The 21,736-nt window shown below is 38.8% G+C and overlaps 1 protein-coding gene across 1 annotated transcript; it reads left to right on the forward strand.

Annotated features, from left to right (window-relative positions):
• The first annotated feature begins 1,161 nt into the window (after positions 1-1,161).
• Positions 1,162-1,530, forward strand: LOC103603233 (serine/threonine-protein kinase DCLK1-like). Its single transcript, XM_008587725.1, has one exon. The coding sequence runs from the start codon at positions 1,162-1,164 to the stop codon at positions 1,528-1,530; it is 369 nt and encodes a 122-aa protein (XP_008585947.1).
• The last annotated feature ends 20,206 nt before the right edge of the window (positions 1,531-21,736 follow it).

The following is a 21,736-nucleotide window of genomic DNA, read 5'->3' on the forward strand; positions in this document are numbered from 1 at the left end:
AGATATGGTGAATTCACTTTTAAAAATATTGAATATGTGAATATGTTGGAAAATCTTCCTGAAGTTGGTACAACCTACAGATTGATTTAATTTGCTCTCCATCTGGCCATGGGAGCTCAAACGCTATGTAAAACTTTACAGTCTGACTGTTACTGCTGCCTGCCCTGTTTCCCCTGCCCTCCGCATCATGCTGCTGATCTTTAGCCAGGTAATGATATGAAAGCTATTTTCGACCTGCTACCAGGATTAGCACACTGCCCTGCAGGGAGTGGTGGGCTTTGGAGTCAGGCAAACCTAGGGCAGAGTTCTTGATTCAAGCATTTCTCAGCTGTATTACTTGGAGAAACTTAGGAGAGACTTTTTTGTGCCTCGGTTTCTTCATCTGTAAAGAGGGATAATAATACTGTGAAAGGTTGTTGTGACTATTAGAAAAAATACCTTTTCGAAGCCTGACGCATGGCCAGCTGTTAATACCTACGAGCTGTTTCTTTTTTTTTTTTTTTTTTCATGTCCGGCAACGGACCGCAACCCTCAGTGTTGCTCCCGTACCGGACCAGGACCGGCAACGGGATCGCAACCCTCGGTGCTGCGCCCGCCCCTCGCTCAGCTAGTGAGCTGGGAACCGGTCTGTATGTGGGATCCGAACCCTCGGCGGGAGCGCACTGTAGCAGTGCGCCACTGGGCCGGCCCCTGCGATTAATGCTCGCTTTCCACTGGGGGCTGCCTCTTCTAGTTCCTCCCACTTGATAACTCCTGTTAAAATATGTCATCGACCATGGCAGTATTTCCACCCAGCTGCTCCCCAGCAGAGATTTTCAAATCATATTTTTTTTTTTTTTTTTGGCTTTAATTCAAATTCCATCAAACTTTGAAAAGAGGGGAGGGGAGTTTCGCTAATTGGAGCTCATTGTATGCTTATTGCACTGAACGTACTCAGGGTGTGTCTTGTGCACATTACAGTTTCCATTTACTTGATCTCTTCTTCCTGGTCCAGGGATGGGAACCCTTGACCTTGCACTTACAAGGCGGCTCTCTAAACAGCTGAGCTAATCGTTCAGCTCCTCATACCACGATCTTAATATAACATGGGCATGTGTGTCTGCTTTTATTTCTGGGGCTCCTAGGTTCGACCTGCAGCCCGTCATGTCGTTCGGCAGAGACATGGAGCTGGAGCACTTCGACGAGCGGGACAAGGCGCAGAGATACAGCCGCGGGTCGCGGGTGAACGGCCTGCCGAGCCCCACGCACAGCGCCCACTGCAGCTTCTACCGAACCCGCACGTTGCAGACGCTCAGCTCCGAGAAGAAGGCCAAGAAAGTGCGTTTCTATCGCAACGGAGACCGCTACTTCAAAGGGATTGTGTACGCCATCTCCCCGGACCGCTTCCGATCTTTTGAGGCTCTGCTGGCTGATTTGACCCGAACTCTGTCGGATAACGTGAACTTGCCGCAGGGAGTGAGAACAATCTACACCATCGATGGGCTCAAGAAGATCTCCAGCCTGGACCAGCTGGTGGAAGGTGAGCCCTGAGATCACCCCCAAGTGACCCTGCAGGTTCCTGCGCAGACCCCGGGGGTTCTAGCCGTCTTCCGCTTGACCTCTGAGCTGTTGCATTCAACCTGGTGGCTCTGAGCCGTATTGTTTCACACGTTTGAGTTTGCTGTAGTATAGTGTAAAAAGGAAAAAAAGTAATTAATCATGTTAGGTCAGCTAGCTTATAATAATGGACCGAGCAAAAAATGGTCTAGTTCTACAGCAGTTTCTATTTTCTTTCCCACACCCGTGCTACATTAATTTTAAAAGTCCAATTTAATGTCTTCAATCGCATAGTTCATACTCACTTCTAGATGCAAATTGAACTTTTGCTATCACGATGTCTGAAAGTACTTGCACTGAAAATGACTAATGAGTCATGAAATTTTAGAGTAGATCACACCCGTGCTACATTAATTTTAAAAGTCCAATTTAATGTCTTCGATCGCATAGTTCATACTCACTTCTAGATGCAAATTGAACTTTTGCTGTCACGATGTCTGAAAGTACTTGCACTGAAAATGACTAATGAGTCATGAAATTTTAGAGTAGAAAGGAACCTTAGATGGCTCTCAAACTCATTAATTTCATCACCGGAGACTGAGGCCCAGAAAATTCAAATGACATGTCTGGGGTTACATGGTAAGTTAGTGGTGATGATGGACCGGAAATTAGGTTTTTTGACAATGCTTTGCACTGTGATGCTTCATTTTAAGTTTAAGGGATTATTGTCTTTCTGTGGTATTTGAGGATATGAAGGAATGAACCTTTTTGGTTTATTTTTTTAAGTCCAATTTTGGTTAACAGTAATTGTCTGTTTTAGACGTTTAACGCTGTGGACATTTAGGACTATTTGGATCCATGGATGGAGCCTAGTATCCTGTGCAAGCAGAGTAGGCCGCCCACACTAGGCTACATTTGCCTCAGGGCCAACCCTATTTGAACAAAGCATAAAGCCTGTCACGGCCGAAACCATAATCAAATTAAAATGACTTGGAGAGAAATCACTGGGATTAAGTGTATGCTAAGGTGTAAATGAGGATAGCAGGTCCTCTTCGGAGAGTAGGTTTTTCTGAGATTGTGGTCTCAGGGAACATGGAGCGGAGTGTTGGGAGAGCTGAATTTCACACCAAGTTCATCTTCACTCCAGAAATATTTGCCCAGGCCCAGTTGGCCAGCTGGGTCCTGGAGGGAGGCCCTGTAATTCCCTCCATCTGTCTCTTGTGCAGGTAGCAGGAAGCATGCCTTCCAGCCCCATTGGCGTTTGGGTTGCTCTCCCCTAACCGCATACTGGCAGAGCCCTCTTGTCTTCCTTTTAACCAGAGTTTGTATGGGATTCAAGGCTGAGGGGCTTCTCCCTTTTTCCTTCCCTTTATCCTTTGGCAGGAATGCCAGTCTGGTCACAGCATGACTGGACTTGAAAGGGTGCAGAGAAGCCTGGGGTTGGTGTGTTTATTTTGTGGGAATTCACATCTCTTTTCAGTGACTTGTCACACTGCCAAGATGCCTGTAGACTTGGCCTTTTTCCTTCTATTCAGAGGGTGAAACTTCCAGTAAATTAAAGGGGAAGAATGAACATAACATCTTTCTGCATCAGCTTTGATTTTTGTGCCCTGTCCTTTGTGTGACCTTGGAAAATGAAAGGATAGATAAAACATTAAGGAATATATTCCACATTCACTCTAATAAAGATCAGATGCAAAGTCAGGTGCATGACCATCACCAAACCATCCCTTTGAGGGCTGGTGGTGTTGCAGGGAAAATATGCCACGATCTCAGGGCTCGTCCTAACACAGCCGCGGGTTGACACCTCACTCAGTTCTTGAGTCACTTGTGCAGCATCTGCAGGGGCAGGGGTACTTCAGTCGGTTTCCCACCCAGAATTGATCTTTACTGAGAAGTGGCCAGAAATATTCCTTGGTGGACTCCTGTCCACCAAGGAGAGGGTGGGGGAAGTGGCAGGTGACAGTACTATCTTCACATCTAGGGACTAGCAAATTGTGGCATGCTTGCCACCGTCTTCTTTGTCCCTATCTTTTACCACAAAATAATGCCTGCTCTGAGAGACTGCTGTCTTAAAAGTAATAATGAAAGCTCACAATTATGGAGCATGTGTCATGCACTGGTCAGAGTTCCTTGTTCCTTGTGATATGAATACATTTAATTCTCACAGTCATCCTAGGAGGTAGGAACCGATATCCTTATACTAAGATGAGTAAAGTGAGGCACAGCGTGGTTAAGTGATCTGCTCAAAGTCACACAGCAAGAAATGGCATTTAGGGTTTGAACCCAGGAAGGCTGGTGCCACAGCTTGAGCTCACAGGTGCCGCAAAGATGCTAAATGCTATGAATGTGACCCCTGTAAAAGATAACTCTTGTGCTCATCTTAATACAGTGGATTATTTTTTGACATAGCAAAAGGGTGGAGCTCTGAGAGACTGCTGTCTTAAAAGTAATAATGAAAGCTCACAATTATGGAGCATGTGTCATGCACTGGTCAGAGTTCCTTGTTCCTTGTGATATAAATACATTTAATTCTCACAGTCATCCTAGGAGGTAGGAACCGATATCCTTATACTAAGATGAGAAAAGTGAGGCACAGCGTGGTTAAGTGATCTGCTCAAAGTCACACAGCAAGAAATGGCATTTAGGGTTTGAACCCAGGAAGGCTGGTGCCAGAGCTTGAGCTCACAGGTGCCGCAAAGATGCTAAATGCTATGAATGTGACCCCTGTACAAGATAACTCTTGTGCTCATCTTAATACAGTGGATTATTTTTTGACATAGCAAAAGGGTGGAGATTTTAGTGTAAAGTTAACTACAAACCATAAGTTATTTCCATTGCTGTAAGTAGCATTTAAATGAAATATTACTGTATTAGCTTCTTGAAAATGAATATTTTTAATCTTGACTTAATTCCAAGAATGAAAGGCGCTGCTCCCAGAAACTTTAATATTTTCATTTGCCCTCAAATACCTTTTTCCCCAATCAATATGAAGTACTGAAGATTGAATATTCTGATGTTTAAAAATGACTTTTGGTTAGAGTACAGCCTTGTAATACCAAGGTCAAGGGTTCAGATCTCCATATCAGCCAGCAAAAAAAAAAAACCTTTGAAAAAAATACCTTTTTTTCTGATTGAGTGGTAACTTCAGTACAGTGTATGAGTTCACATATTGGCTGCATTTATTTTTTGAATTTTCAGTTTAAACAGATTTTTTTCCTAATTCATAACACTGACAATTAGCATGCAGCTGCACTTCGGGTTTAAATAGCTGGAAATTCATTTAGATTTGCCTCTTTGTCAATTATGTTTTTGCTTAGTCGGTTAAAATGCAAACCATTGCTTCATATTCATCATTAGGCTCATATCTCACTTTACATACTAATTTTATGTAAACGCCAGTGCTTGTTATTAGCTTTTCATTTCCCCTTCCAATATGATGATGTTTGAGTCTTAAATGCTTTTAGTGGGTGCAGTGATGAGTGTATTTGAGTTGTAATTGTTTTTTAAGTTTGTTCTTTCTCATTTGACCTCAGACTAAAAAAACAATTACAACTCAAATACACTCATCACTGCACCCACTAAAAGCATTTAAGACTCAAACATCATCATATTGGAAGGGGAAATGAAAAGCTAATAACAAGCACTGGCGTTTACATAAAATTAGTATGTAAAGTGAGATATGAGCCTAATGATGAATATGAAGCAATGGTTTGCATTTTAACCGACTAAGCAAAAACATAATTGACAAAGAGGCAAATCTAAATGAATTTCCAGCTATTTAAACCCGAAGTGCAGCTGCATGCTAATTGTCAGTGTTATGAATTAGGAAAAAAATCTGTTTAAACTGAAAATTCAAAAAATAAATGCAGCCAATATGTGAACTCATACACTGGACTAAAGTTACCACTCAATCAAAAAAAAAGGTATTTTTTTCAAAGGTTTTTTTTTTTTGCTGGCTGATATGGAGATCTGAACCCTTGACCTTGGTATTACAAGGCTGTACTCTAACCAAAAGTCATTTTTAAACATCAGAATATTCAATCTTCAGTACTTCATATTGATTGGGGAAAAAGGTATTTGAGGGCAAATGAAAATATTAAAGTTTCTGGGAGCAGCGCCTTTCATTCTTGGAATTAAGTCAAGATTAAAAATATTCATTTTCAAGAAGCTAATACAGTAATATTTCATTTAAATGCTACTTACAGCAATGGAAATAACTTATGGTTTGTAGTTAACTTTACACTAAACTCTCCACCCTTTTGCTATGTCAAAAAATAATCCACTGTATTAAGATGAGCACAAGAGTTATCTTGTACAGGGGTCACATTCATAGCATTTAGCATCTTTGCGGCACCTGTGAGCTCAAGCTCTGGCACCAGCCTTCCTGGGTTCAAACCCTAAATGCCATTTCTTGCTGTGTGACTTTGAGCAGATCACTTAACCACGCTGTGCCTCACTTTTCTCATCTTAGTATAAGGATATCGGTTCCTACCTCCTAGGATGACTGTGAGAATTAAATGTATTCATATCACAAGGAACAAGGAACTCTGACCAGTGCATGACACATGCTCCATAATTGTGAGCTTTCATTATTACTTTTAAGACAGCAGTCTCTCAGAGAAGGCATTATTTTGTGGTAAAAGATAGGGACAAAGAAGACGGTGGCAAGCATGCCACAATTTGCTAGTCCCTAGATGTGAAGATAGTACTGTCACCTGCCACTTCCCCCACCCTCTCCTTGGTGGACAGGAGTCCACCAAGGAATATTTCTGGCCACTTCTCAGTAAAGATCAATTCTGGGTGGGAAACCGACTGAAGTACCCCTGCCCCTGCAGATGCTGCACAAGTGACTCAAGAACTGAGTGAGGTGTCAACCCGCGGCTGTGTTAGGACGAGCCCTGAGATCGTGGCATATTTTCCCTGCAACACCACCAGCCCTCAAAGGGATGGTTTGGTGATGGTCATGCACCTGACTTTGCATCTGATCTTTATTAGAGTGAATGTGGAATATATTCCTTAATGTTTTATCTATCCTTTCATTTTCCAAGGTCACACAAAGGACAGGGCACAAAAATCAAAGCTGATGCAGAAAGATGTTATGTTCATTCTTCCCCTTTAATTTACTGGAAGTTTCACCCTCTGAATAGAAGGAAAAAGGCCAAGTCTACAGGCATCTTGGCAGTGTGACAAGTCACTGAAAAGAGATGTGAATTCCCACAAAATAAACACACCAACCCCAGGCTTCTCTGCACCCTTTCAAGTCCAGTCATGCTGTGACCAGACTGGCATTCCTGCCAAAGGATAAAGGGAAGGAAAAAGGGAGAAGCCCCTCAGCCTTGAATCCCATACAAACTCTGGTTAAAAGGAAGACAAGAGGGCTCTGCCAGTATGCGGTTAGGGGAGAGCAACCCAAACGCCAATGGGGCTGGAAGGCATGCTTCCTGCTACCTGCACAAGAGACAGATGGAGGGAATTACAGGGCCTCCCTCCAGGACCCAGCTGGCCAACTGGGCCTGGGCAAATATTTCTGGAGTGAAGATGAACTTGGTGTGAAATTCAGCTCTCCCAACACTCCGCTCCATGTTCCCTGAGACCACAATCTCAGAAAAACCTACTCTCCGAAGAGGAGCATCATTACACTGTAATATACTAATATATTTTGCACCTAAGTCTCTGGAAGTCAGAGAGCCATTGGAGTCCTCATGGCCTACCATGATAGTTGCAAAAACTCAATATCACTGGAAGAAAGAGGACATCATTACACTGTAATATACTAATATATTTTGCACCTAAGTCTCTGGAAGTCAGAGAGCGATTGGAGTCCTCATGGCCTACCATGATAGTTGCAAAAACTCAATATCACTGGAAGAAAGAGGAAAGAGAGAATGAATGAATACTTGAGTGAATGAAAGCAGTCCAGCATCACTACTCAACTAAAATGGTTATTATGGGATCATATGTGGCCTCCTACTTGCCAGGCCAGGGATCTCTTAGGGATCCTTATCTCCACCGTTTTCTGGCAAGCATTGGATGCTGATGTCTTGACCTCCCCCAACCACATGCTCACCACCCCTTCATGTCCATGGCTCTAAGCACCTGAATCCTTTCAGTTCCCTTCAGTGGCTCCTCTCTCTCTAGGTACTATTTAAATACTGCCCTTGCCCTGCATTTCATCTCCAACCGAGTGTGGGCATGTTGCTAAGCATTTTCTTCAACTCCTGTAGCTGTGACTGCCAAATGCATCTTACTCCCAAACTCCAGACTTGTATTTCTAACTGCTTGTTGAAAAATCTTTAACCAGTTGGCTCCTAGGAACTTCAAATTCAATATGAGCACAGACAAATTAATTTCCAAACCTGTTTCCCTTCTTATTTTAACTATGGCGATATGTAGGAAGTAGGTCAAAGACAAAGTTTTAATATTATCATTTCAATGTCTCTGTTGACTCATATTCCTGCAGGCCCCACATCCAATCAATTGCCAGTTCTGGTTACTGGATCTGCTAAGTGCTCCTCATAGCATCCACTGCTCTGTCCCTAGTGTAGATGTGTAAAATTCAGTTCTCTGTCTGCTCTCCCGCTCTATTCTAATGGCTTTCTAGGTGGTATCTTGACATCTGTCTCCCCATGTCCCATCTTCAGCCTTTCCTTGTCACTGTAGCCAGTGTTGTCTTTCTAACACCTGGGGTTGATTATGCATATAAACTGTGACCTTGTTGCTTACCAAAGACTTATCTAACTTGTTTGTCTGTGGAACCATTTTAATTTTTTTGAGAAAAATATATTGACATCTCACAAAATTTCCCTTTGCTGTACTATGCAGTGGAGCATATTATTATTATTATTTTATTCTTATCTGACATGTTCTCTCCCTTTTCTGCCGGTGGAAATCTTACCATTGCTTCCAAGGCCAGCGTGAATTCTATTTCCTCTTCACTGATAGCCCAGTGGGAAGTGGGAAGTGATTTCTTTCTCCTCTGATTTAGAATTGCCTGGACCATTTATTTAGCAAGTATCACTCGTAGTGGAGTCTTTTCAAATATATGTCATATGTGACGTGTCTCTTTGAAGACAGGCTCATGAGTTATGTTTCTTTCTCTCCCCAGAGTGGCTAATTCAGGTCTTGTACCTATTATTGAGGATTTTGATGGTTGTTTTTAATTTTTAGGCTTCATGGATAGTGCTGTATGTATTTGTTGCAATTTTATTTGTTGTTTTGCTGTTTTTTAGGAGAATTCCTTTAGCAAAGAGATTATGAGTCAAAGATATAAACATTGTCATGGCTCCAAATATAGTTTGTCATGTTGCTTTTCAAAAGTATTATTATCGATTTAATGTCCATAGTGGTATTTTCTATTTCTACTTTATTTTATTTTTATCCTTTGTTGTATTTTTAATACCTTGTATTTTGTTGCTGCAACCTCAGCACTACTTTATTTCCATTTATTTTTTGTTGCTTTTATAGTAGGTACAAAAGGATATCTTAAATCTGGTTTAATTTGCATTTTTCTGCTTACGATTTGAGCATTTTCCCATAAGTTTTATAAGTATTTATTTTGTTCTTATCCTTTGCATATATTTTAGTACCTTGTAGTTTTGTAACTTATAATAACTTTGCACATTATAATAACCCGTTGCCATATTATAGTTCCTCAGTCTGTTTTTTTCCCTCTTTTTTATTTTAGTTTTTCTACTGTTCAATTATATTAGTTGTAAATTTCAAAAACTCTGGATCTCTTAATATTTTTCTTTATGTTGTTATTCTGTTGTTTTGGATTTGAGAAGCTGACATTTTTCCACAGGTCTGACATAAACATTCAAATTTATTTTCCGTAAGCTTATTTTTATGGACTAATATATTATGAAAGACTTCCATGGAAGAATGACCCACAAGTGCCCTGGGGAATGTTTTTTCCTGTCTTATTAACATTATCAAAATCACCACCCCCCAACGCCTTCCAGGTAGATTTTGAAATGTTCCTGTGACTGTGTATCCTTCCCATTCAGAACAATCACACTTGTTAATTTGCAATCATCACCGTATTAACACATTAATTGAAAAGGTATTTTTTTACGAAATCTGAGTTGGCTCATAATAACATGTAATAGCGAGAAGTCACTTCATGACATTTTATTCTGTAAAAAATCTTTCATGTAATTTAACTCAGTTCAGTTTCAGAGGTTTTAATATATGTTTGTGTCTTTCCCATAGTTTGCCATAACTCACAATAGTGAAATTTAATTGCCATGTTTTCAGTGATAAAGTTTATACTCTTGGAAAATGAAATATATTATAGATATTCTACACTTAAGATACTTTTGAATATACCACATTTTGATCTTAAAGGAATCTTAAGGAGGTACCATCCAGCTCTAGTAAGTTAAGAATAGAGGTTAGATCATTTTTAGACTGAAGAAAAGTAATGTCAGAATTAGAATTTACAAGTCACAACTCAGCCAATGGAAGAACTTGCAATAAAGAGAAATAGGGCAAAGTTCTAGAATCCTTCAATATGAAGTCTTGTGGAAGAAAACTTTCATAGCTGATGTACCAAAGGCCCAGTCAGCCAGGGAACTGGTACCACATCACCAGAAGTTTTTGAAAATGTCTACAAATTTTATTTAACTGAAAATATTCTGATTTCATACTGGCAGCTAATCGGAAAGTACAATCAACTTTGCAGATTTTTTTATAATAAACTCTGTTAGAGAAAATTTATTCCCATACTTTGAAGAATAATGGAAAATAAGAATTTAAAAATAAATAGATGACTTTTTGTAAAGAAAAACAAAAACATGGATTCTTCAGATTTTCTATCTTAAAAATAATCTAATATGCTTACATAGAAATTATTTCGTCCTCCAACTTCCTGAAAATACTTAAATCTTTCAGGGAAGAAATTACCATATTCCGACATTTTAGGAAATATTGGTTGGATCTAAACATAATTTTATACTTTATTTCCCTGCCTTTAAAAAAAAACTGTCATTTTCTTTATTTCTCTCTTTGCTTAAAAGGAAATATTAGTTTTTGGCCTTTGTAAATGCCACAACAATTCAGGCAAATTCGCTTCTTCAGTTCTTGCTAGTTGTTGGGTTGTCTTATACACCCAGAGTATTAAATTTCAAGTGGAGGATCAGTCTTATCATAGAAGTTTTTGACTTAAACCAAAACAAAACTGGCAGTATAATAACCAACTAGCACGTCATTATGCTTCATAATTTCCAGTACTACCTTGAAATACATTTTTAGACCTTTCTTTCAAGCTGTCTAAGATCTTTGCAATCATGTCATCCTTCTTTAAGTTCACCTATAGTGAGTAATGCAAAACTTTTAAAGCAAATTGTGGGCTATTTTGCTTAAATATACATTGATTTTTTTCAATAAATTATCTTTATTTCATTGTTGCAGTAGAAGTTACATCAAAAGACTCTGGGGTGACTTAGTGTATCTAAGAAGAAGCATGTTACAGTAATTATAAGTCTTACTGTATCTTGCTGTTTTTGAATGGCCCTCAACACACATACCTCCTGTCAGGACTTGAATGCAACCTGTAGACGATGCTCTAAACAAGATTGTAACACATCTCTTAATTCTCAGTCCCATTAAGGAAGAGATTAAACACCGGATGTCCAGACCTATTTGACCAAATCAAGACTATGTATACTTCTCATTCAGAACAATCATATTTGTTAACTTACAGTCATCAATTATATTAGTACATTATTTGAAAAGCTATTTTTTACAAAATCAGAGAATATAATGAACTTTAGTTGAACCAAGTTAAGGCAGGGGCCACATCTCTAGTGGTGGGGAGAAGTTCAGAATTGTGATTACAGTAAAAGTAGTCAAAATGTGGAGCCAAATAGATTTATTGTAAGCTTATTTGCACTCATTAGCATAAGGAAACCCATTTGGGCTTTTCCTGAATTCACCGATAGTGTAGCAGACTCTGCCTGACTAAGCACCGTGTGCTGTGTGATCTTGGATTTGCTGACAGCTCCTTCTCTTATTCTTAGCACAAGATCATCCTTTATTGGAGACTCATATCCTTCTCCATGATTCCCACGGCCGTCTTTGAATCTGATAGTAGAGGCAGAGGAGCCTCATAGTTACAGCACAGATGAAACACACATTCCTTCTGACTGTGGTTACTTGAACCAAACCGGCATTGCCTTCTCTAAGTTGTCATTGGAGTACTTTTTTATGCTTTTAAAATTTTTCTGTATTTTATTTACATATATATATATATATATATAAAGTGCTTTATTTTCTCTTCCAGCAAAATACCATTCCATATTGTTATGTCAAAACTCCTCCCTGTTCTAATGCAGCTTTACCTAAAGTTAAAAGAGTTTCATGAAATGAAATGTAAATCACGCTGTTTTTGTTTTGATTTTAATTCTTAGCTTAGTATATAAACTTACAAATATTCAGACCATTGCATGTCTTCAATTAGCACAGAATTCTAACAGAGGCTGACTTTGCCAGCTAAATTATGGGCTGTGTGCCCTTTTAGGGAGTGTTTGGCGCATTCTTGCATTGAGATGAACCCAATGTGATGTATAGTGGTAACTTACATAGTTACAAACAATTAACACCTTCTAACATAAGACTTGCTTACTGATTTCTAGTAATTTGGTTTTAAATTGTCATTTCAAGCTTATTTGCAATTAGGTAATGCTACCTCTGGTCATTTTCATTTGCATGGCAGTTTTGCATTTGAGATAATTTTGATTTCTACTATCTAATTTGATCTTCGTGAAAACCCAGTGGGGTGTTACTTGACAGACGAATAAACCACAAATCCAGAAGTCTAGGGGACTTGTCCAAGGTCACATGCTTGGAGAGGACAAATGTTGATCCTGAATTTCCAATTCTCTCCTCCCACTATCACGTTCTTGCTGTTTCTTCATAAAGCCCTCAAAACACCACTGTTGCTGTCACCCCCACGTATATATTTTTGATATCTACTTGAATCCTGAGAAAAGCATCCTGGGGACAAGTCATGATCTTCCAGGTGAATAGAAAGGGAGTTGGTTAAACTTGCACTATTTGTACAACTTCTTGTGAGGCATAATATGTATGTTACACACTACAGTGTATTTTTAAAACATTTGCAAAATAAATATTTGATAATATGTATAACTGTCCTTTTTTATTTTTGAAAGCCTGGTTCAGTTATTTTTTGTGAATACTTATTCTGTGGCTTCAGATTCCTGCACTATTAATTTAAAAATAGGATAAGGACTTAGATAAAAGTAAATGGTCTGTGTTGGATTATGCCTAGGTTACTTTACCTGCAATTATGAAGGCTTTCAAAGCATTTTTAACCTGTTCCTGGTTACAAAGACTTATTAACCCAGGAAAAAGTCATTATAAAATCTTTAATTTTGGCTGGTCAGTTAGCTCCATTGGTTAGACCACAGTGTTATAACACTAAAGTCAAGAGTTTGTATCCCTGTACCGGCCGCCACCAAAACAAACAAAATAAATCTTTAATATCAAAACACTTTGACCTGACTTTATGACATACGTAGTTAGAATCAGTCATTTAGTCATTTTACAATTCGTCATCTCTGGTTACATGTGTTACTTTCTTTTGTTAATGATCCAAATCTACTTAACAGTTTGAGTAATTTCATTAAAAGATTCTATGTTAAGGAGTCATTTTTTTTAAGGAGTCATTTTTAGTAAAAGTTTGACTATATTTACTTTAGAGTCAGTTTATGAAACTACGGTTTGTATGTTGAACACTCTCAAAGCCTTTTACCTGTAAGCAAATATGAATTGACTTTCTAGTATGTGTGGATCACCATGGACAACACTATATAGATGGGAGAAAAGAAAAGGTGACTATTTTGCTAGTTTTTGGAATTTTACTTGACTTGACAAAATGTTGATAACAAACTTCCATCAAATTTTAAAAATTATATAACTATTTTAACAAGCTGTATTCTGATCCATTTTTAGTTTTAAAATTATCTCAGGTAGTAAACACAGGTACCTCTGATTTTTTTTTTTTTTTTTTTTTTTTTTTTTTTTTGTCTTTTTTCCGTGTCCGGCAACGGATCGCAACCCTCAGTGTTGCCCCCGTACCGGACCGGGGACCGGCAACGGGATCGCAAGCCTCGGTGTTGCTCCCGCGCCTCGCTCAGCCAGTGAGCGGGAACCGGGTACCTCTGATTTTGAAGTTTTCTGCCAACTTAAATATCTCTAACTCCTAAAGCATACTTTCTACTTTGAATTTAATTTCATACCTTTGTGAGGTCTCTTCAAGCATATTGACTTTTCTGTCACCAATCTGTGAAGACATGGCAGAATGATGACTTTTTTCTTCCAGGATGCCAATCTGTTGCCGACAGAGCCAGATTAGAAGTCAGAAATCTTTCTTTTCGGGCCGGCCCGGTGGCGCACTGGATAGTGCGCCGCTTGGGAAGCGCGGCGGCGCTCCCGCCCGAGGGTTCGGATCCCACAAGTGTCTTTTTGTTTAAGATTTTTTGCACACTATCTTCGCTTGAAATTTAGTTTTTAATGTGGATCTCTGAAAATGCATTTTTTTATTTTGAGGGATAATTTGAATTATTTGTATGTATAGTAATATTAAAATCAAAACTAGATTTATAGATTGAAAGATTGATCTTATTAAAGAGAAATCTTATTATACAAGTTCTTCAAGGCTAACACATTCAAATTTATGAATTAGAAATAGATGCTAATACTAGAAAGAGTGCTAGCCATGAATGAATTCCTCTCCTAGGAATCCATTCAAATGCTCTAAATTATAAATTCATTAGGGAAGAAGGAGTATGTGCCAGTTGTTCATTTACATTCACCAATCTCCTGCTTGTCTCATAAAACTTGCCATTTAAGTATCATGTGGTTAAGGATTTCAAGGGATGAAATTCTCAGTCTTCTAAATCTAAGAGGCTATAGCCTGAATGTCATCAATATATCAGTGGCTAGAAAGTCCACTGCTGGCTTGTGAATTATAACAATAAGAAGGCAAGCTTCACATTTAAACATTTGAGCTCTTCACTGGTTCCATCTGTAATGAGTTACTCAACCGTTTACAAGATGTTCCATGTTTTCATGTATTGAATTTTTTCAAGATGGGGATTTGCCTGTTTTCATAATAAGTAAAATTTTGAACAAAGAATACATATTGGTAAGTCTTCCTCCTCCCCCTTCACTTCAGAATTTTGGGAGTCCCAAATTGCTATACATCAACTCTAAAAATCAGTGTTCACTACTTTAGCTAAAAAGTCTGCCATCATTTAATATAGTTTATTCCAAGAATGAATTCCTATAATAGGTACTATGATGTTGTCAAGTGTTTTCTCCCTTTCTGAATTTATGTAGTTTTGATATTTTGTAATAACTATTTTTGCTGTGGCTTATATGTAAATAATTCGAAGTAATGGGAAAGAATTCCATGTTTAATGTCAAAAGACTAGGGTTCAAATCTTGGCTCAGCCACAGATTATTTATGTTTTTAGCAAAACACTTAACTGAGCCTCACGACATTTTGTAATAACTATTTTTGCTGTGGCTTATATGTAAATAATCCGAAGTAATGGGAAAGAATTCCATGTTTAATGTCAAAAGACTAGGATTCAAATCTTGGCTCAGCCACAGATTATTTATGTTTTTAGCAAAACACTTAACTGAGCCTCATAATCCTCATCTGTAAAACATGGGTAAATCGGTCACCTCTGTTTTATAGAGTGCTTGTGGATCAACCATGATAATACATGTGACAGCAGTTTTGAGCTGTAATGATGATAGTTTTACTGAGCATTGTTCTAGGTGCTTTGCATGTATTAGCACATTTAATCGTCATAACAGCTTGATTATTATCCCCACTTAAAAGATTAGGAGGCTAAGGCACAGAACTTGTTAAAAACATGTGCAAGGCTACACAGCTATAAATGGCAGAGTTGGGATTTGAACTGGTCCCACTCTAGAACTTGTGCCAGTATTACGTTAAAGCACCAAACAGATGTAAATGCACTGGGAAAGAATTGTCAAGGGAGTAGTATGTCTGAGGAAAATCATATGAAAGTTTCCTGCTATGTATTTTTTTTCCCTGGAGTCATTTTGCTGACTGTTGTACTCAACCGTTTTTTTTGCCAAGCATTCAGTTTGCTGTTGAGGCGTGTCCTCTTTTGTGGTGTGTTCTCTTCATAGCAGGGGCAGTGAAAAGCTGCAGAGGAATTGGATGATAAAGTGGAAAGAACATAAAGACTTTTTGCTTGGGTTCCCAGTGGGAACACAGATGCTTTCTCATGGACTCCAGGAGTCTTTAGAATTGTTTCGGTTCAAAAGAGAAATCTGCCCCATAAGCAGTTTGTTAGAATAGAATTTTTTGACATCCCTGGCAGACTGAGGCTTGATGAGCCTCTGAGAATAAACCACTTTCCTCCAAGCCTTTCTATGGAACGATGCTCAGCCATAGTGGGGTAGGACCCTGTGCCATTGCCATCTTACACTGCTAATTGTGACATTGGGGTCCATATGCTGTCAATAGGCCATCACCCTTAAAATCACTTGTCCCACCAGCCTCTTTTCTGTTGTTGTTATTGTTTTTGGGTTTTTTTTTAAACAAAAACAAAAAAATTTGAGCCCTTGCATGCAACTCCATAAACAATATGGGAAATCCAATGCCCAATTAAGTACATGTTTAAAGGTAAATATTTTTTTTATGTTGGGGAAATGAATTGTTTAAAAAATGAGTAGCTTGAGTGCTTTGGATAAATGAGTCGAGAGAAAGATACGCAAGCAGGGGATGGCTTTTCAGATTGCCGTCAGGCAGCCTGAAGATGAATCCATGGGATAGAAACTGTTGACGCTGGGATTTTTGACAATGGAACTGTGAAAGCCAGTGCCTGCTGTTTAGTATGTTACCCAGAGGAGCAGGACACCGGAGGGCACAGACCGCACACGGCTCTCACTCATTCCTACCAGCACACCTTGTGCAGTAGCCTCGGGTGTGCAGTAAGCCCTAACCCCAGAGTTCATCGTACGGTACTTTTTTGAGATTTTTAGGCTGAGATAAAGAAATTGACATATTGGAAATGCTGCACCATCTGGAAACGATTTTTGCAGGAGGCTGCAGTTGGCCAAGATGACTTGTGGCTCATGAGCCGCCTATGTATCAGCAGGCTCTTTCTAATGCTTCCAATTCCGTGCTTCATTCAGGGGGACTAAAGCTTCGGTAAAAGGTTGCCAGGGCCTCTCCTCCTTCTCCTCACAGCTTTCAGGGTGACTGCTCACCACGTCATCAGGCACTTTGCTGATGTGGCTGGGGAGCGCAAGGAAGCCCTTGCCCTGCGTTATTTGCAGTGACGCATTATTTATCTGGGCCATGGTTGTGGACCACCCTCAAAGAAGAAGAGGGGCATTTTCTAGCTGACAGTTAAAATCACATCTCCTTTCTCCATATCTGAGGGGAGGATTTGTGGGATCCAAGAGCCTGAGAATTTCTCCTCTTGTTCTGGTCTGGGCTCGGATGTTAGAGTTTTGCTGTGGGTTCTTCTTTACTCACCCTGCCAAGCGGCTACTCCCAGAGGTCATTTGGAATGTGACTATTTTTTAAGTGATTAAAATAAGTCCCAAACTTACAAGATCTGCCACAAAGATACCCTTGCGTTTCATCTGACTCCTGTTACGGGAAAGCAGATCTGGCTGTCTTGAGCTGCTAAATCTGCTAGATCTGTGATTATCGAATCCTTCCTTAGAAACATATAAAACAGCAAGTCTGAGAAGAGCTAGTGCCTAAGCAGGTAGTTTATACTGTGAAGATCAGAGATAAGGCACTTCCCAATGATTCTCCACTGAAGTATAGCAGTGATAAAGTAGATTTCTCTTTAAATAGAAAATATATGCACATCCCCATCTTATCTCCTCTTCAACATTGAAGATCTATGCAACATTGCAACATACTTTAGTAGTAGAGGAAAAACTCGGGGATGTTATATTTTTATCGTATAGATATTCCACATAGGCCACCCACTTTGTGAAATTCACCACTGCTAGCATGCTAGAGTGAGCAATTTATTGTTTTCCTAAGATGGGAAACATCTGAGGAATCACTGAGCTCAAGTAAAGGCACTGATTTAACTGATTTAGATGGTAAACTGTGCGAACAGGAATCAGAGCTGTCATGTTGAGAAAATCCCAGTAGCTGTCAGTGAATCGGTTACTACGTTTTCTTTCTATCTTTGGTCGTCGAATCCGTATTGCCTACTATAAACATAAAGCTCAAAAAATGCTTGTAAATGAGTCATAATAATTGCAATCATTTATTTTAGGTGATTAGTCCAGGAGTTTATTGGAATTCAGGAAATGGTAATGATCAGTAGAAATCTATGAATCACATATCACAAAATGGTCTTTTTTTTTTTTTCCTTTTGGTTTTTAATATCTAATGCTAAACTGAAGTAAACGTAATTTGGTCCACCCTTGAGTTTAGGGAGCTTAGAATATGTCTTCCTCTTACAAGGCAAAAAAGTGGTTCACGTTACTACATCTGACCTTGGCTGTAGCAATTGATGAGCACAGAAAATGTGAAAACCAGAGGTTTCCAAATAAAAGGTAAAGAATTTAGGATGTGATAGGATTTGGTTGGATTGGAAAAGAAGATTTTCTATAGTGTCAGTAACAGTGGCATTTTTCCTTTTTTTAGATATAACTTTTCTGTGACAGCTCTAATTAATTTCTGTAAGCATAGTTAAACTCTTCATTCTTGGTATACAGGTTGTTTACTATTATGATTTGGCATATTATCTGTGTTGTAAAAGTAAATGTAACACTTTTTAGTTTTGTTTGCAATTGGTGTAAAAAAACCAGTTGATACAAGTAATTCAGCTTACGTTTTAAAATGTCAAATTAAAATTTTCTTCAAAAGCTTAGACCGCATATTAAGCCACCCTTGTGATTTACTACAGCTATGAATTGATGGAAACATCTTAGTTGATTTCGAAGAAAAAGAAGCTTAAGGATAATTATGACACTTTGCTTGGGGAATTAAAGTGTTCAGAATAGAAGGAATACTTTATTTTAGGTTATTGGTTTGTACTCAGGATTTAGAAGCTAAACCTGCCCTATGTAGATATTAATTCCTCCAAACTGGGAAGAGTTAAATCCTTTTCTTCCAGTCTGAACTCCTCTGACAATTATGGGTACCTGTAGTGATGTACATTTTAAGGCTCAGATGAGTCTCAGCAGAAGTCAGTTTTCTGTAAATTAAATTCTAATTTGCTGTGAAATGAATTCAGTGTTCTCCTAGTGTTCCACTGCAGTACTGAAGATATGCTCCCCGGGTCCCTCCCTGTATTATGCTGAGGGCACTTTGGGCACCTTTGCAAGACTGCTGGCTTTGGAATTGCCTCCTGCAGATGACTTCTGTGATGGCTGAGAACCCTGACTTGGTCTTTGAGTCTCTTCTGCCGGGCAGGAGTATGTTGGGGTGATGGAAAGAATTTGGACTTTAAAGTCAACTGGGTCTGGGCTCAGATTTTAGTCTGAAAATCCTAGCTTGAGGTTTCTCATTCAGGCCTGGAAAACTAAGCTTCCTTACCTTACTGATTATTTAAGTTTAGAAGTTATGTATATTGAATTTACTTATAATGAGGAAATTTGCTTACATATGCTCTAATTTCAGCATAAATATATGCAGTGACATGATATAGAAGAAAAATACTAGTTTCATAGACTGATAGAGTTCAAATCTGTCCTCTACCCTAAACACAGTAGAATCTGTCCTCCCGTTGGAGACAGTTAACTCTGATAATCCTCAGTTTTCTCATCTGTATAATGAGAATAAATAAAAATAATGCCTGCTTTATAAATTGTCATGAAGATTAGATGAAACAATTCATGTGACACGTTTAGCACTGTGGTTGGTACGCAGTTATTGGTTATACCTGAAAAGCTGAGGGTTTTTGTTTTAAGAAAAAAATCATATATTAAGAGTGCTGAGGGAACTCGCTATTTAAAATTATCCTTTAATAATGACTAATCTTATCTTCCTTTGTAAAGGTGGCTTTTCACATGGAAATGCTTCATGGTATAACGAAAAGAACATGGAACTTGAAATGAGATGCTTATAAGATCAAATCCTGACTTTAACACTATTTAGTGGCGTGACTTTGGCTAGTCAAATAAACTCTCTGGATCTCAGTTTCCTCTTCTTTAAAATGGCAGTAATAATGCATACCTCATAATATTGGTGTGATAATTAATCAACAAGGTATGTGTATATAGGCCCTGACTTGACACATAGTGGGTCCTCAATGAATATTAGTCCTTCTCCCTTCTACTTTCATATCAGGCTTTCTTAAAGATACAGGACACTTGTGTAATTATCATATATGTGGAATCGATCATTTTGCATTGTTTCCATTGTAACTGAACTACTGTAACTGAAGTACTAATGAATGCATTTTTATCATATCATTTATTATTAGTCAGTTCTGACTGCAACTCAAATATTTCTTTACTTGCTTCTTCAATTATATAAATAATTCCTTAAGGGTGATTATCTTTTGGCAACCCATTCCACCAATAAGGTAATATTATTATTATTATAACTGTCATTTATTGAATAGCTTCTCTGTGCCTGGCACTGGGAAGACTGCATTGATGATTCAGTGTAATTTTATCAAATCATCACCTCAGCTCTGCAAAGCAAGAAACTATTCATTTCTCAAGATTAACCTGAAAGGTGGCATCGTCTATGAAACACTTCCTGACTTCCACATGTAGAACTGGCAAATCCCTCTCTTGGGGCACATTCCCTGTCCATTGTAAGCAGCCTCACAACTCTTGCTTATGCCAGTCTGTTGTCATGTCTGTCTTCCCCTTCAGATTTTATAGGATGAAGCTAAGGAAAGTGTCCTATTGGCCTCTCAACCTCCAGGTCCTGACCTGGTAAATGCTTGTTCAAAAAATGATTGAATAACTAAGTGACTGGATGATTGACCAGTTTGCCATGGGCTATTTCCTTGGCATTAGCACACTGCTTCCAGCGTTAGCAAGGTGCACACAGGTCACGGCTATATAGGATTTAGTCACTCCAGGCCTTGGTCGTGTGCAACCGTAAACAAGGGTTGTGCTCTGTGCAGCGTAAGCACGGATTATAAGGCACATCATGGTGGTTGTTTTCCGGCTTGGCTCCTGCTTCATGAAAGACTCTAGGATAGTTTTTTTGAAACATATAGGATTTAGTCACTCCAGGCCTTGGTCGTGTGCAACCGTAAACAAGGGTTGTGCTCTGTGCAGCGTAAGCACGGATTATAAGGCACATCGTGGTGGTTGTTTTCCGGCTTGGCTCCTGCTTCATGAAAGACTCTAGGATAGTTTTTTTGAAAACCTCATCTGCCAATTTTATAGCATTTTTGCTATTGAAAGCACTTTATCCTGTGAGGGAACAATAGATATTCTATTGGCCTCTCATCTCCAGGTCCTGACCTGGTAAATGCTTATTCAAAAGGGGACAAATGCTTGTTCAAGAGGGAACAATCTCGCCATCTGAGTCAGGAGAATTGCTGTAAACCTGCCTGACATTGGCTGGGCCATCCAGAGAATAAAAAGAAGAGCTGATCAATATGTTCTATGGACTTAAAAATTGGCGATGGGCCAATAAGAGATTCACGTGAAAATCATCTGGCCCAATTATTGCAGAGACACAAACCTAACAGAGTCCAAGGGCATTTGTGATGGTAGAATACAATATGTTGTGGCAGATTTTTCTGATTAGTTTAAATCCTTGGAACTAAATTTAATGAAATGCAGTTTCAGAAATTAAATGAAACATTAAAAATCCAATTTTAAATCTGAACTATGTTGTAAACAACATGCCCTGGGGGGGAAAAAGACAGATGGGAGATTTATTTTTTAATTGGCTTTTTCCATTGTAAGATTAATATATGATCAATGTAAAGCATTTTGAAGCAAATGGGAAAATCTTAAGATAAATAAAAATTACCTACAGTCTCATTGACAAGATGGCCCTTGTTCATATTTTGGTTCATTTCCTTTGCCTTTTTCTTAAAAAAAAAAAATTCAGATCTACTCTGTATACAATTTGGTTTCGGGCCAGTAACTTTGCATGATGGGATGCACATTTATGTTGGAAACTGACTTACGGCTGATAGTAATAGTGTTCCAGAGTCAGAGTGAGAAGCAAACAGTG

Source organism: Galeopterus variegatus, unplaced genomic scaffold (genome assembly GCF_000696425.1).
Source record: "Galeopterus variegatus unplaced genomic scaffold, G_variegatus-3.0.2 Scaffold4513, whole genome shotgun sequence".
NCBI classification, from domain to species: domain Eukaryota; kingdom Metazoa; phylum Chordata; class Mammalia; order Dermoptera; family Cynocephalidae; genus Galeopterus; species Galeopterus variegatus.